Source organism: Gossypium hirsutum, chromosome A13 (genome assembly GCF_007990345.1).
Source record: "Gossypium hirsutum isolate 1008001.06 chromosome A13, Gossypium_hirsutum_v2.1, whole genome shotgun sequence".
NCBI classification, from domain to species: domain Eukaryota; kingdom Viridiplantae; phylum Streptophyta; class Magnoliopsida; order Malvales; family Malvaceae; genus Gossypium; species Gossypium hirsutum.
Genome location: NC_053436.1, coordinates 166,406 through 182,181, shown reverse-complemented (window position 1 = coordinate 182,181; position 15,776 = coordinate 166,406). Strand labels below are relative to the sequence as shown.

The following is a 15,776-nucleotide window of genomic DNA, read 5'->3' as shown; positions in this document are numbered from 1 at the left end:
TAAAATAATTAAAAATTAATTAAATCCTTGTAAAATATAAAAAAATCAATTAAACTTTTCATGTTAATATTTTTCTGCAACAACCATTAATTAATCGTCATATTAAATCGATATTTAACGATACGTCAATATTTTAAAAATGACAAATTAGAAAGCCCAATTAAATGTTATTTTTAAATTAAAAGATTAATTTAGTGCATTTTTTAACTAAGAGCCGAATTAATTTTCGAATTATTCTCGAAGGTTTTAGTACTTTAGCTTTTCTTTTTTCTTCTTAAAATAAAAACTGGTCGAATTTTTTTTTAACGGACGGATTTTTAGGTTCTGTTTATTTGGTCACCTTTATTCTTATATTCCTTATGTACACGACGTCGTTTGAGAATCTATTACTACACATTCCATGTCTTAAAAACCCTAACTCATTCCGTTCCTCCGCTCTTTCAGGCTGCGACCCCCTTTCTCATTATTCCATTTTTTTCTTTGTTGTCTTTCTTCTTTTTCTTTTATTATTCCCCCTTTCCTTTTCTTTGCTTAGTTCCTCAAAAGTTACTGTTTTTCTTTTAAGAATTTCCCCTTAAGCTGAACTGGTTACTTAGTACTTCTATCTATATGTAATCCTTGGTGCTTTGAATTCCAGCTTAGAGCCAAGGCAAGGTCAGCTTAATTCTTTTTTTTTGTCAAAATTCGATTATTTTGCTATTTGGTTTGCGTTTAGGTTTGTTTTTTCTCTGCAAAATTGTACGGGTAAAAGGTTAAGATTGTGTGTGTTTAATTTTGGGAAGTTTGAATTTAGTGTAGTTTGTTGATTTCATTTTGGGGGTTAGGTTATCTTGAGTTATCGTGATATTTTGGTTGACTTGTTAGAAGTAATTGAAGTCGCGCAGGTGGGAATTTGTTTGTAAAGAGAATAAAAAAGCGGTCTTGGATGATGATTAATGGTTCGTGATTATTGATGGCAGTAGAACGGTGAATTTTGGTGTGCAAAAATGAGAAGAATTTTGTAGCAGCTTTGCTCGAGCTACGTTCCTTTTGTATCCTTTTCCAATCCCAGGTATTTCTTTTTTACTTTTATTTTGATTCTAAACTGTTTATGAGGTTTCTATTAACTGTTTTGTAATAGTTATCGATGATTAACTTCTCTTATATGAGTTTTGTGTTGGCTACCTCTTAATCTCTTTGGTTATTGATAGAAGTTAGAATTGTTTATCATAGGTATATAACTAAGTAGTTTGCATTGAAAATTTGGTGGCTGCGTATAATTCATGGATGTAAGTGTAGTATAGGGTAACGTTAGTATTCCTAAGAGGGTTGAGTCCGGGAGTTTATTAGCGTTATGTTGTATTCTTTGTTGCTAATTTGACTTTTGCATTTCTGGGAAAAGAATAGTATTACTTAAAACATGTTAACTGGCCATGAGGTTGGCCAAGTATGATTACAGATCTGGGATGTCGGGCATATTTTACTGATAAATAGAGGCTGTCTAAGAATGTCGAAATGTTAGTCATCTCCTGTTACACATCATGAAATGTTCCTATTTAGCTTTTTCTTCTTCGCTGGGTCACGGGCATTGTGCTTTACTTTTTGAAACATATTGCTTCAAATTAGAATAAATGGTTTTGATGACTTATGGATTTCAGTGGTAAAGAGGCAAACACCATTTGCTCTTCTAGAATTTCAAACTTTAGAACCCTTAGGCAATCTCTTGGATTTTGCATTGAGGATGCTATCGATCTTATGCAAAGAATGCAATGGTCTTTAACTTTCTAGTGATGAATAACTCAATGCATTTCATTTTTCATGTCATGGGAAATGAAATTGCATTATGCATTTTAATACTACTTATGAAGAGAATGTGTTGTATTTTATTTTGTTTATAATGTAGCATGGGTGCATTGACATTGAAACCACCTTCTGTTATGAGTAACATGGGTTGGTGAATGATATTCTACTGTTCCTCAACTCTTTATTGCTTGAGGATGTAGGTTGTAATTAGTGCTGGACCATGTCCTCTGCACCTTTTTCAATGCACTATCTGGAATAAATGGTTTTCTTTTCTTTTATGTTCTCTTATTTCAACTCAATGATGTACTTGTCTATAAATATAATTGCAAAAAAGCATAAACCTAAAGGTGAGTTCTGGAAAATGATTCTTATTCTGTATTGTTCATTTTTCTTTGGCAGTGTGTTATTGCTTCTTCTTTTTTTTCTTTTTACTACTGAACCTGGCATCATATTGCATTGTTCATTTTTCTTGTTATGTAATTGAAATGGTTTGCTGATTTAGAATTTTTTTTTTCCTTGCCTTTTCATGAGGGATCTTATCATGATATCTATTTTTGATCATTTTTTCCTTTAGATAATCTATTTAATCACATAAAGTCAAGTTCCGAAGCAGTAGCTGATGCCCAGTTTGGTGCTTTAAGCAAGGTAGTTATTTATCTCCTATAAGAAATTGTGTTTATACTTCAAGCTCTCAAACTAAATTTAGCCCCTTAGAGTTATCTCTCCCATTGTGTATATTTGTGTGTAAGACACTTGCGTACACAGATTGTAATATTTCTGCCGCTGTTTTAGGGTCACAGGCTAAACACTACAAAAAGATCCTGCCAAATCTTGTATCTAATTAGCTGGTCAGGAGAATTGGGAGGTTCCAGTATGGCAGATGCCAGCCCCAGGACTGATACTTCAACAGATGACACTGATGAGAAGAATCAAAGGGTAATGCCTCTTGTTCATGCTAGTGTTTAAACCTCTGGTTCTTTGGGTTTTAGTTTTCATTTCATCTAATTGATTCCAAAACTTTACTTTTTCTCTCTGAGAAATAAAAAAGAAAAAAAAATCATATGTAGACAAATATGTTGTCCTGGTGAATATGCCTACTGGCTAATAGTGATTGTGAATTCTATATTTTGTGCAGTTTGGAAGAGGTCAAATGAATGCTATTGTGGCTTCTGATTCTAGCGATAGATCAAAAGATAAAACAGATCAGAAGGTCAGGTTCCCTCTTTTTTGTGTTTAGATTGGGTAACGAGAATATTAAATTGTTAAAACAGTTTTATCCGTATACCGTCATATTGATAATCTTATTATTTTCCCTTCTACAGACATTGCGTAGGCTTGCTCAAAATCGTGAGGCTGCAAGAAAAAGCCGGTTAAGGAAAAAGGTTCTGACTTGGTTTAATCATTTACACTTTATCAATGTTTGCATAGGCAGGCATTTATTAAATTCTAAGTTGCAATCATCTATTAAGGTGCAGTATTTTGGTGTCTTATTATAAATTTAGGGATAACTTGTAAAATCCCTTGTAACACCTTGTAGCAATTACACATTTATGTCACATCTCTAAGGCTGATTGATTGTCCTGCTTAAGACATTATAAGAATTGGAAAAACTCCCATAAAAAAAAAAGAGTTGGAATAACACTATTGTGTCCACAAAAAGGCTAATTTCCCTAGGGGAGTTTATTGGTTGGAAATATGAAGTAACGATCTTGATCTGATCTTGCATTTTCTTTGAAGTGCCTGTGTGGTGAATATTCAATGTTCATGGATATGGAAGTTTGACCCTTGAAATGCAAGGAAAAACTTACCCCCAAAAAATGTAGAAGCAGCGGTATCTGACCAGAAACAGAGGAGAAAAGTGCAAAACTACGTGTGCTTTTTTGTTTTGCATCTATTGAGCTCAGTTTACCAATTTTATTATTGTATTCCCTGTTTCTTAACCCTTTTCCTTCATTCAAAATCTAGGCATATGTGCAGCAATTGGAGAGTAGCCGACTGAAACTGACTCAACTTGAGCAAGAGCTACAGCGAGCTCGTCAGCAGGTCTGCTACATGTTAATCTTATAGGTTTTATGATGTATCATTTGCAATTGAAAATTTCAGGCTGCAAATGCTGTCTATTATGCCTTACATATCTTCTTTTCACTACTTTCACTATAGGGGATATTCATTTCAAGCTCAGGAGATCAATCTCATTCAATGAGTGGAAATGGTATAAGCTTTGTTAGCCTTTCCTACCGTATACTGTCATGGTTCTTGGAATGCAAGTTCCTTATATTGCAAGTTGGTTAAAATGTGCTTCGTTACAGTAGCTATTACATTACATGAGTGAATAATATGTACTAGGTATGATAAGTTTTGTTCCGTGAACATGGAAAAGAAGGACCTGTTTCTGCTTGTGTCAGGTGCCTATACCTGAGTATTTAATTCAAGGTTCAGAGGGTTCCTTCACTTTTTAGAACATTGTTATGTATGCCTGGATGCTATTGCTTGGCACAATAAGCTTCCTTGTATGCATTTGTGATTCATTGCTTTTCTGGTTTGGTTCTGTTGAAGAATTTGTTTATTTGCTTTTTTCCTTTGGTTTTCATGGCAAATAATGTCTAATATTATTGAATGGTTTTTTTTTTTTTTTTTGGCTTATTGGATTTTGTTCAATGATAAAATTTGGTGTTGTCAGTTATTAAGGTGCCTGTCTAGGCGTTAATGCCCAGTGAGAAGTCAAGATTTCACCTTCAACCTTCTCATGCGAGGCTATTTTTATTGGGCACTCGCCCTAGTGCGCTTTTTTGTGCATTGGGCTTCAACCCTAGGCGGCAAAAAAGCTAGCTCAACTATTTTCTAACTTTTTTTCTTTAAAACCTAAATACCCGCTGAAGTCTACTTTTAACTTTTTATTTTTTTGGATTTAACATTAATAACTTTATTTCCTGAAGCCGACTTTTAAATTTTAAGTTTCTTTTTTTTTTAACACTCAAAATACCATAATTTTATATTTTATTACTTATAAACCTACTAGTGGTCAAGTTTATTGTGTTAAAACTTTGTTAAATTAGCAAAACTCAAAACTTCAACCTCCTTCAAACCAGTTACAAACACTAGTTACACTACCAAGTAAAGAACATGTTTTTACTTTTTCTCAATCTATTCTACCATTTGTTCTTCTTTTAATTCTTTCTCTTTCTCTATTTTTGATTTTTTTCTTTCTATTGTAATTCTTTTCATTAATTATTAGACTTGAACAATGATTTCAATTTATAAATGAACTATATTGAAATTTATCTTAACTAGTTATTATCTATCATGTTTTACATAATTTTTCACGTACATTTTACACATATTTATTTATATGCAAGCACCTTTATATCACTTAGGCGGGCATTTTTTTGCACCTCAGGCTATAGAGAGGAGTTTGTGCCTTGACTGCGTGTAACGCCCCTGACAACATTAGTTGTCATTGTTTTGCCTTATCCAGAAATAAATTGATTGTTGAAACTTTTTCTAGGAAAAAATAATTTTGCCTTCAATACTTTTGTACTTTATCGCTCTGCGTTTACTCTATTTGCTAATGGTAGTGAGTTTATTTAATTAGTGTTTTTCTTCTCTTCCTTCTTTTTCTCCTTTAAAACAAGACTTAAAAATTTAAAGCTTTTTTATTCTCAAGTTTTTGATCTCTGATCTTCATGGACTGCTGGTGTACAGGTGCACTGGCATTTGACGTTGAATATGCACGGTGGCTAGAGGAGCACAATCGGAAGATAAATGAGTTGAGGACTGCAGTCAATTCACATGCTGGTGATGCAGAACTTCGCATTATTGTGGACAGTGTTACAACGCATTTTGATGACATTTTCAGGCTGAAAGGCACTGCGGCAAAAGCTGATGTTTTCCATATCTTATCAGGAATGTGGAAAACACCAGCAGAGCGGTGTTTTCTGTGGATTGGAGGCTTCCGTTCATCTGAGCTTCTTAAGGTGAGCTCCAGTCTTCTGATACTGAGGACTGTTTTCATGTTACATATGAGGTTTCAATATTTGAGTGTCTCATGAGGGTCTATCAAAATTTACATGTCTTAACTTTGTTGAAGCTAGATCTATGCTAATAATACTAGTGAAAACAGTTCATAGGAATTGAAAAAAAAATCTATATATTGATAGAATTTCGACAAAGCTTTGTATCACAAAGAAAGTGATACCAACTTAGTCATGAGATTGTGACAAAAATTCAAATCAAACTATTTTAAAAATTATAAAATATAAGATGCATGTCTTTATGTAAAAATTATCAAATCCAGCTTTCTTTTTCTCTTCCCAAATGCAATTTTTAAATTTATTTTTTCTTATTACGAAGTATCAGTTTCCCTGCCTGCTAAGTGGATAGATTAGGTAGGCTCATCTTAACACATCAACCATGTACCCATCTAATAATATAACATCAAATCATCATATTTTTGGTATCATATTATTGGATGCGTCTAGTTTATTTCTAACTTGGTGGTTCTTCAACTTGAATATTAAACAAGTTTTTTTGTTATATACTAAGGTTCTGTTCTGTTCTGTTCATATATGTATTTTTCTTTGTCTTTGATTCTCTATTCACTTCTAAATGAATTTCATTTTCTTTTTTGCCAAAAAAAAAAGCATCAACCAAACAACACAGAAGGGAAATATGTAAAGTATTGATTGTTGCTTTTTTCTATTCTACCATTCTCGCTCTGCTTCCTCGAAACTTGTTATAAAGCTCAGGGTGATCCTTTCCCATGCAAAAGAACAATCAAAGCCCTGAAGCAAAATGTCCCCGGAAATGTGATACCCTTAAAAGTGTGATGATTCTTTTGAATGCGCTTTGCGCTTTAGGAGCATTTTCTGCCCATTGACTTTTCCTAGCTTTGAAACTTGGTTTTATGCCTGTTTGGACATTATGTCCTCAGTTAAGATCAAATTCTGAAGTTTGTTTTCGGGCTGTCTGTATCATGGACTACCTTTCCAGTATTTTGCAGCATGACCACCATTTTTGGGTTTTATGAAACTTTCTAGCTCTCATCTTATAAGTTGTTAAAATACATTCTCAATATGTTATCATCTTTTCCTCATCGGTGTTTTTTTTTTTTTATAATTATTCATAATACTTGAAACTATTTCTGTTAACCAGCAATTGACTCAAACGATCCACTGATGAACCTTTGACCCATGGTCTGAAGCCTTGAACTGGTATTATCTGGTGCGGTTCTGATAACCATGGTGTTCTTTACATTGTTTTATATCTTGATGACCTATGCTGGCTTTTTATTTATTTATTTATTGGAAGCTATGTTGCGTGCTCTATTGACTTCTCTAATCTAAGTTTGTAGATATGTGATTTTTATATTCTTCAAATAGAAGCAATACAATTGCCTAAAACATCGCATGTTTGTTATATTAGATACACCTTCATGGTATTGTGATTGCATGTAATAGATTGTTTCCTTCTTTGTTCTGAGGGACATTCTGATGCATTCATCTTTTCTTCTCTTTCTGGTTTATTGACCATTTCTTAAACGTAATGGATGTTGGCGCAGCTTCTTTCAAATCAATTGGAGCCTCTAACTGAGCAACAGTTTATGGGAATCCAAAAGTTGCAGCAGTCATCACAACAGGCTGAAGATTCTTTGTCACAAGGGATGGAAGCATTGCAACAATCTTTGGCTGAGACTTTGGCCAATGGTTCACCTTCTGCCCCTTCTGGATCATCTGGGAATGTGGCAAACTATATGGGTCAAATGGCCATGGCCATGGGAAAGCTAGGAACTCTTGAAGGGTTCCTTCTTCAGGTACTTACATTTTGTGTCCAATATTGACTATGTTTCCAATGTGTGTGTTTTTTTTTAATCTCTTTTAGCGTTATGTGATTTGATTCTGTGTTGTGGGAAAAAGGAGGGGATAGAAAAAGAAGGGTATTCTCAACTCGCACATGACATTCTTGATCCTTTTCTTGGTTCTTGTTTTAAACAGTAGGAAACAGTTTTCATGTGTTGATACCTTGTCACAACATTATTAATTTAGGTGTTTGGTTATGTTATGTGTCATTTTATTATGACAGTCTCAACTGGGGAAGGCCTTGTGTTGATACCTTCTCCAGACCCTGCTTATAACAGAAGCATTGTGTTTTGGGTATGACCTTTTAGTCTCGAGAGTAGTTAAAATAAAAAGGAAGTTAATGTGAAGAATACTTCATTTAATCTTCTTTGTTTCTGGATCATTGAAGATGGTATGATGCATCCGAATTTTACAGCTTGTAAAAATTTGGGAACCATGTCGTATGCATTTTTTTTTGTGTATGAAATTTTGTAAAATCCATATATTTGGTTTAGTTTTATATTCTTGTCAATTGATTTTTCCAGGTTAATTGCTAGGTTAATAATTTGTTCTCTTTTTTACCATATCAGGCTGATAATCTGCGTCAACAAACACTGCAACAAATGCATCGAATTTTGACAACTAGGCAATCAGCTCGGGCTCTTCTTGCCATAAATGATTATTTTTCTCGGCTTCGAGCTCTCAGTTCTCTTTGGCTGGCTCGGCCCCGGGAGTGAGAAATCTGGTCCTCTTCAAGCCAATTGACTGTCATTTAATCAAATTATATTATTGTCCTTGGAGCAATGCAAATGCAATGATTGTAGGGTAGAATGCTGCTGTTGTTCTTCCACTTTCGAGTCGGACATTCATTCAGGATACAGGTGAGGTCGCTTCTATTGTGTGTAGATTTTCTTTGTATGGACGGAACAAATGCGGGCATGCTGAAATGCTGATTGCTTCTGTTGTAAACTTTAGCCCCATAATTTGATGGCTTTGATTTTAGAATTAAGAAAGGAAGATAGGGAAATGATATAAATATGTAAACATAGGATACAGATTTCAATTTGTAGATCAAAAAGCAGGATGAAAATAGTTACTTTTTGGGTGTTTGATCTTACAGTCTTTTGCTTTTGCTTGTATAAAGGTTAAACCCTTCCATTGTTGTAATGTAATTGATCATACTATTCCTTGCATTATAATAATCATAGCTGTTTATCTCACGACGTGTGTCGACCTGTACACAAATAAAAGAGAAATTAAGCCCAAAGGAATCAAAATCGCAGTAAAATAAATTAAAATTAAGTAAATCGATGTGACAATGATAATAAGTTTGATTTTGATTTTGATTTTAAATTGATCTTTGATAATAAGTTTTCTCTTTTTAATCAATAAGTTGGTTATAGTGATCGCTTCCATGAGTAAATTAATTGTGGGAACACTCAAAGTAATTCTTATTGAACGAAAAATTATGAAGTGCGTCTGACATCTTGCAAGATTGTATGTGATTGCAAAAAAGATTTTTGCAGTTAATGAGAGTGGAAGAAGGCGAAAGAGCGACACTGGATCTGGTTCAGTAGGTGTTTTATTTTTATTTGTTTGGATTCATGTGGTGCTTGTTAAGATTAGCTGTTGATTTTGTTTACGAAGATATCTTTCTTGTGTTTGGATATTCTCTAATTTTATAATTTTGTTTCGAGATCTTTTAATAAAAATCTCATTAACGATTGCCATTGAGGAGGTTGTAGAAGTCCCCTTCGTGTTATCGAGAATGATGTTAGCTCGTTGCCTTTCTTTGTTCACTAGCTTGCAAGATTTGAAGATCTTTTAGCACGGTTCTTTAAGGTAGTTTTAAAACTTTTGCAAACAAGGTAGAATTTGCTGTCTTAATTCCGTACGGCAGCATCTGCTGTATTACCATTGGTGCTCTTGTTAATATGGATACAAAGAGTCTAGCAAGTGTTGTTGTTCCTGTTTCCAACGATTTCACAAGTGGTCGCACCACAAAGGTAAAGAGGTCATGTTTCCTTAGCCAGTTATGTTATTGAAGGAAGTTTAGACAAATGACTTTTTCATTCTGACAGTGGCACCTATCAGATTCGCTTGAATTTAATATTTTTGTGTATAGCTCACAAACCACTGTTAAGAATAAATTATGGTTCTCACACTACTAGCAGGTAATTTCTGCGATTCAATCTCACGAAATAAATATAAGATGATCACTCTTAATCAATGAATCAAATACAAGTACTTTTTTATATTTTAACCTTGTGGATTTTTCTCCATATGGAAAATAATGAATACTTTACATCTCATATTTCTTTCCTTTAGGCTTCTACCCAACATTTCTAGACTGGATTGCTTGTATTTTAAGGCCATTTGATTCCTCTATTTTTTAAAGTTATTTATTTTCCTATGGAAGCCCAAAATTTCATTCACCGACATCCACATATATGAAGTGTGCTTTAAAAAGGCAATCAAATAGGTGCTTTTCATTTTTGCCATTTCCTTTTATTGGAACCCTTTGATTTGTTTAATTCAATGTAATAGGAAATTTAGGTCAAATTCTAGTGTTGGTATATTTATTATGTTAAAATTTGAAATTTAATTGAATTTGATATTTAGTTTAAGTAGTCTATCTTCCCAAAATGGAACAATTGCCATTTAATTCTTTTATAAGTAATAAAATTATATGTTAATATGTAGTAAAATTGTACTTTTACCCTAAGAATAAAAAAATATGTTTTATCCCCTAAAAATGATGAAACATAAATTAATATATTTTTGTTCTTGCTCACATGCACATGCTGATAAATGCATAGACAGAGAGAAAAATTTAGATAAAAATAAATGTACATGTATCATACATATATCTGTATCTAAGGGCAAAATGGAGGGTGAGGGTCTTGCCCTATTCGGTCATTTGGTCTAACTGCTCTTTTAGTTCCTCTTAAATCTAAAAAGTTCAATTTAATCCTTTGTAGGCCTCCCAACATATTTTAATTTTATCTAGACCCCTTGTCTTGTGTGGATAGGAAATCCTATTGACTTGTCCACCATAAAGGGATATGATTGGAAGCAGCGCAGAGTTCCCAAATGGCAGGGAAAATTCTTGTTATTTGTCGAAAGAAGAAGAGAAAGAATGTTTCGCCAGATTTTCTTGGAAACCAAACGAAACTTAGTAGTTGTTTCATTATTTCAAGCACTTATTATGACCTTATAACTCAGCACCGTTAGTTTTAAATTTAATTTTCTTACTCTTCATTTATTTAGTTTAATTGGAACAAGCAAACAGTTGTGTAAAAAAACAATCCCACATAAGAATAATATCAAAGATGCTTTCCTCACAGCTCAAGTTTCCATGTGCCAAAAAGCTCTCACACAGTCCCTATATGTACACTGAATTCATCCTTGCAAAATCCACAACCAACACCATTACCATAATGTCTTGTCTGCTGCAACTCTTGTCTTTTTTTCTCATTATCTCTTCAGCTACATCAATCCAAACCCCAAAGGTATGTTATGTTCTGTCTCTGAACTGAAATGTGTATACATCTAATGGCATATTTGATAGTTGTGGGTGCTGTGTTTGTAGCATTATGTTGTATACATGGGAAGCTCAGCTGGTGAAACTGCAGAATCAGATCACCTGCAATTACTGTCCACAGTAATTCCAAGGTTTCATTACATGATCAATCACTCATGACCGTTCATTCATTCATTCATCTACTGAAATATTTTTGGTTACTTTTTCGGGTAGGGAGGAAAGAGAAAGGATTTCAATTACAAATCATTATAATCATGCATTGAGAGGATTCTCTGCAATGCTTACTGATGATGAAGCTTCTGAGTTGTCTGGTGAGTCCCCCCTTTTAGCCTTTACCTTTTCTAATATATATATGTATATAGCTGTCAGCCTGTCACTTGTCTGGCTTGCTGTGTTTTACCTTTTGTCCTTATTTAGTTCTACTATTTTGTTTCTTCTTCAAATTTGGAGATGCCTATACCACCAATCTCACCATTTATTTATGCTTTGTATTTTACGTTATAGTTGATCGCATATATGTTTATAATTGTGATTTTCATAAAAAAAGTAGATAAATAATGTAAATGTGAAAACAGGAAGAGATGGGGTGGTATCGGTTTTTCCCGATTCAATTCTTCAATTACATACAACACGATCGTGGGATTTCTTAGACGACAACTCAAACCCTAAGTTAAATCGTGGATCATATCTGCAGCCTCATAAATCTAGTTATGATGTCATTATTGGCATGATCGATACAGGTACCTTCACTTTTCTTTTTTTATTTATATTAGACATAATGAAACTTTTAAAATGAAAATTTTGATTGAAACTTTACAAGCATGTGAGGCAATTTACAGAAAGGAAAAACACACACACACTAATCAATACATGGAGATTGCATTTATTCTTTCTCATACTTTATTGAACACTAATAATTCCCCACTTTAGTTAATCTTCATCATATTTGATTATTATTGGTTTAAATTTATGAAAGTTTTGTGTATTTTTTTTTTAAATTTTAAAATTTAATTCTACTTTAATTTAGAGATATTAAATTTCTGAAATTTTTAGTTATTATGTTAAAATTATGTATAATTGATGGAAAATATTAACGTCATACTTAATTGTACTCAGTTGTTCACTTTCAAAATTGATAGGGATTGAATTGCTATAATTTTTTTGAAATGGACCAATTTTCTCAATATCAAAATTGAGAGGGGCCATAGAGGTGCTTTTACCAATAAACTACACTTATTGATTAAATATGTATAATAATTTGTTCGGCCCTCTAATTTTATAAAAAAATTATTTTAGCTATTCATTTAATTTTTAGCCCTTAAACTACTAGGATTGTTTGTCAAAACACCTCAAAATAAATAAATAAAAGTTAATGTTTGTCAACTTTATTAACATGACAATCCATGTGTAGGTCACATCAACAATTAATTACATATATTTAAAAATTTTAAATATTATAAAATTTATTATAATTTTTATTATTAAAAATAATTTTTTATATTTTTTCAGAATTTTATATTTTAAAATTTTAATTAATTGTTGACATGTCATGTCATTAAAGTTAATAGACTTAATTAATTAGTGTTTTAAAAAAGGAAAAATTTATGTTTGGGCCGTCCAAAAATTTTCAAAATTGTTTTTTAAAAACAAATTGACTTCTTTTACAGGATTCATAAAAAATTAATGATAAATTTAGTAACATTTTTAGTTTAATTTAGTAAACTATTTCAGAGTAATATCTAAATTTTAATTTGATAAAAATAAAGTTTAATACTTGTAATATTTAAGTATAAATAGTATCTAAATATTAATTAAGTAAAAAATAAACTTAAATACTTATAAAATCTAATACAAATTAAACATTTAACTTATTTTATTTCTCCTAAATTTTGATGGCCAAGATTATTCCAAATTTAAAAATACCTTGTAGAAAATAAACCGAGCTTACTTTAAAGATGTGTATTTTATATAAATATCCCAACTCCCTCTTATTAACACATCTGATTTCGACTATCGCATTTTAAAATTTAAAATTTATACTTTTATTACACTAAAATGAACTCATTAAATTTTAATTTGCAACCTTTAACTTTTATCCAAATAAACCTTTAAAATTTATTTATTTATTTATTTATACCAAAAACAATCCCTTAATTTAGATCACTATTCTAATTGATATAAACTGATTAGATTAGGAATTAAAGGATAGAGATTTACATGAGTAAATGGGATTTTAATAATTTGGTAAACTTTTTCTTCCCCCACCCATTTTTAAATTTTAATTAAGTCACCTAAATAGAGTAAAACAAAAAACTTTACTTAAACTACCATTTCTAAAAGTAATGGCCATGATTGAGCAAAAGAATCCCTAAAAATATTCCCTTAATCGTAGTTTTTTTGAGGGGTTCATTATTTGTTTGGAATGCATTGGAAAATAAAGCATTTTCACTAAATTTAGCACTTTATTTAGGGTTTAAAAGGGTTGATGTGATAATCACTTTTACACGGTGTGTTATAAACTCAAATCAACAAACCACAAAGTGGAGGGCAATCCCTTATTACAGATCTTTATCTATAGGATTTTACATGTATGGCCAAAAAGTAATAATATAAGAAAGAGTGAGATCTTTTATCTCCACATTTTTGGAATTATCTTCCTATGTTTGTTTGATTTATGAGGTTTTATTTTTTAATTTCGTTGAGATTTAAAAGATGAAGTGCCTTGTTGAATGCACAATTAATTATTAATAAAGGGGTAGCTTAAATGTCCCTGTATATCATTTAGGGTTTGGGTTCAAACCCTAAAAATGGTAAATAGCTACCCTTTTTTGGTAAGTGACTGTAAGTCACGCATGGCTCGATTTGACAAAGGGTTCTCACTCCTTGAACCATCCATGATTCTTGACAAAGTTCAGAGACAAAACCCTAATTTGAGACAAATATCAAACGTGTTGAAGGGTTTATCAGCTTCGTAAGAATAAATACTTTGAAGATTTCTTTTGAAAGAGACGGAAATCCCTCAACAATTGGAAACCTTGGACTCTGGCTCTGATTACGTGGGTGAATATTTTATGTAATAAATTTATAAAAAATTGACATAAAAATTAAACATAATTTTGGTATTGAAAGGGAAAATTGAAATATTAAATATTAAGATGTTTTGGATTCAAAGTTGATGATTTTCATATTATATACTTTGAAACTTGATTAACATGTGTCATTAATTTAATCAAAGACATTATATATAGTATAGATTAGGTCTTCAAAGATAACTAAAGGATTATGCAAAATACATGTCGAAGTTCAAATATATATATATGAAAAATAAAATAAAATAAACTAGTTTTACACTTTTATAATTTCATAGATAATTGAAAATATAGTAGCAATCCTCGCGCACATAAAATTATTTGAATACACAGGTTTGGGTTTATTATTAAAATTGATTTTATTTCAGGAATTTGGGCCGAGTCTCCAAGTTTCAAAGATGAAGGAATGGGAGAAATACCTAAAAGATGGAAAGGAGTTTGCATGGAGGGACCAGACTTCAAAAAGTCTGATTGTAACAGGTCATACATACATACATACATATTTATTTGATAAAATAAAAGCTTTGAAATTATTGTTGACGATTTATATATATATCTTGTGATTCTAGGAAGTTGATAGGAGCAAGATACTACAGTGTAATGCATGCATCTAATGGAAACAACACAACACAAATGAGAGTTGACAAATCTCCAAGGGACACTGTTGGCCATGGAACTCACACTGCTTCTATTGCAGCTGGTGCCTTAGTAGCCAACGCTAGTTACCATGGCTTGGCTCAAGGTACTGCTAGGGGTGGTTCACCCCTTTTTAGGATTGCAGCCTATAAGGCATGTTCCGAAGACGGTTGTCCCGGTTCCACCATATTAAAGGCAATCGACGATGCCGTTAAAGATGATGTCGATATCATCTCCATTTCTATCGGAACGAGTGCTTTCCTCCAATCTGACTTCTTGAAAGATCCTATTGCCATTGGAGCATTTCATGCAGAACAAATGGGGGTCATGGTGGTCTGTTCAGGTGGCAATGAAGGACCTGATCCTTTCACTGTTATAAATGCAGCACCATGGATTTTCACTGTGGCAGCTTCTAATATTGATAGGGATTTTCAGTCGAAGGTGCTTTTAGGAAATGGAAGAATCTTTCAAGTAAGACGCTTCATGTGTGTGTGTGTGTGTGTGTGTATATATATATAGAAAACATTTTGATTTTGATTATGTTGTGCTGAAAGGGGTCTGCCATTAATTTTTCGAACCTCACTCGAACCGAGACATATCCACTTGCATATGGAAAGGACATTGCTGCTAAGTACAGTCCAATACCAGAAGCAAGGTAAAAAACATTGTTTGAGTTAATATGTTTGATTGGTAGCCATTGTTGCAATGAAATTTTGCTTTGTGTTACATTGCAGGAGTTGCTATCCTGGATCATTAGATCCGGAAAAGGTAAAGGGAAGATAATTGTTTGTTTCGACGGTTTCCCTGTCGTGTCGAGGACAATCAAGAAACTCGTAGCCGAAGATGCCAAAGCTAAAGGATTGATTTTGATCAATGAAAGATAAAAGTGCA

General features: G+C 32.5%; 2 protein-coding genes across 7 annotated transcripts; both read left to right on the top strand.

Moving 5' to 3' along the window:
* The first annotated feature begins 416 nt into the window (after window positions 1–416).
* Window positions 417–8,836, top strand: LOC121212136 (transcription factor TGAL1). Of its 6 annotated transcripts, none has more exons than XM_041084361.1 (11): window positions 417–654; window positions 885–1,051; window positions 2,357–2,427; window positions 2,575–2,718; window positions 2,918–2,992; window positions 3,105–3,164; window positions 3,748–3,825; window positions 3,943–3,994; window positions 5,485–5,756; window positions 7,340–7,591; window positions 8,207–8,836. In XM_041084361.1, exons 4-11 carry the CDS (start codon window positions 2,656–2,658, stop codon window positions 8,351–8,353), a joined length of 999 nt encoding a protein of 332 aa, XP_040940295.1. In that variant the 5' UTR covers window positions 417–654; window positions 885–1,051; window positions 2,357–2,427; window positions 2,575–2,655; the 3' UTR covers window positions 8,354–8,836. The 6 variants fall into 6 exon arrangements, with proteins under 6 accessions (XP_040940295.1, XP_040940297.1, XP_040940299.1 ...); XM_041084363.1 differs by having other exon boundaries at window positions 423–654; window positions 877–1,051; window positions 2,583–2,718; XM_041084365.1 differs by having other exon boundaries at window positions 424–654; window positions 963–1,051.
* A 2,005-nt stretch (window positions 8,837–10,841) lies between these two features.
* Window positions 10,842–15,771, top strand: LOC121212135 (CO(2)-response secreted protease). Its single transcript, XM_041084359.1, has 8 exons — window positions 10,842–11,128; window positions 11,209–11,291; window positions 11,374–11,471; window positions 11,736–11,900; window positions 14,618–14,729; window positions 14,819–15,356; window positions 15,440–15,540; window positions 15,620–15,771. Exons 1-8 carry the CDS (start codon window positions 10,949–10,951, stop codon window positions 15,666–15,668), a joined length of 1,326 nt encoding a protein of 441 aa, XP_040940293.1. The 5' UTR covers window positions 10,842–10,948; the 3' UTR covers window positions 15,669–15,771.
* Window positions 15,772–15,776: the final 5 nt, after the last annotated feature.

Excerpts from the sequence above, each read along its gene's own strand:
- LOC121212135 (XM_041084359.1), top strand. The coding sequence starts at position 10,949 with ATGCTTTCCTCACAGCTCAAGTTTCCATGTGCCAAAAAGCTCTCACAC. Across the intron at positions 11,472-11,735 it reads TGAAGCTTCTGAGTTGTCTG|GAAGAGATGGGGTGGTATCG; the intron begins GTGAGTCCCCCC and ends ATGTGAAAACAG. Across the intron at positions 14,730-14,818 it reads AAAAAGTCTGATTGTAACAG|GAAGTTGATAGGAGCAAGAT; the intron begins GTCATACATACA and ends TTGTGATTCTAG.
- LOC121212136 (XM_041084361.1), top strand. The coding sequence starts at position 2,656 with ATGGCAGATGCCAGCCCCAGGACTGATACTTCAACAGATGACACTGAT. Across the intron at positions 2,719-2,917 it reads CTGATGAGAAGAATCAAAGG|TTTGGAAGAGGTCAAATGAA; the intron begins GTAATGCCTCTT and ends TATTTTGTGCAG. Across the intron at positions 3,826-3,942 it reads TACAGCGAGCTCGTCAGCAG|GGGATATTCATTTCAAGCTC; the intron begins GTCTGCTACATG and ends CTTTCACTATAG.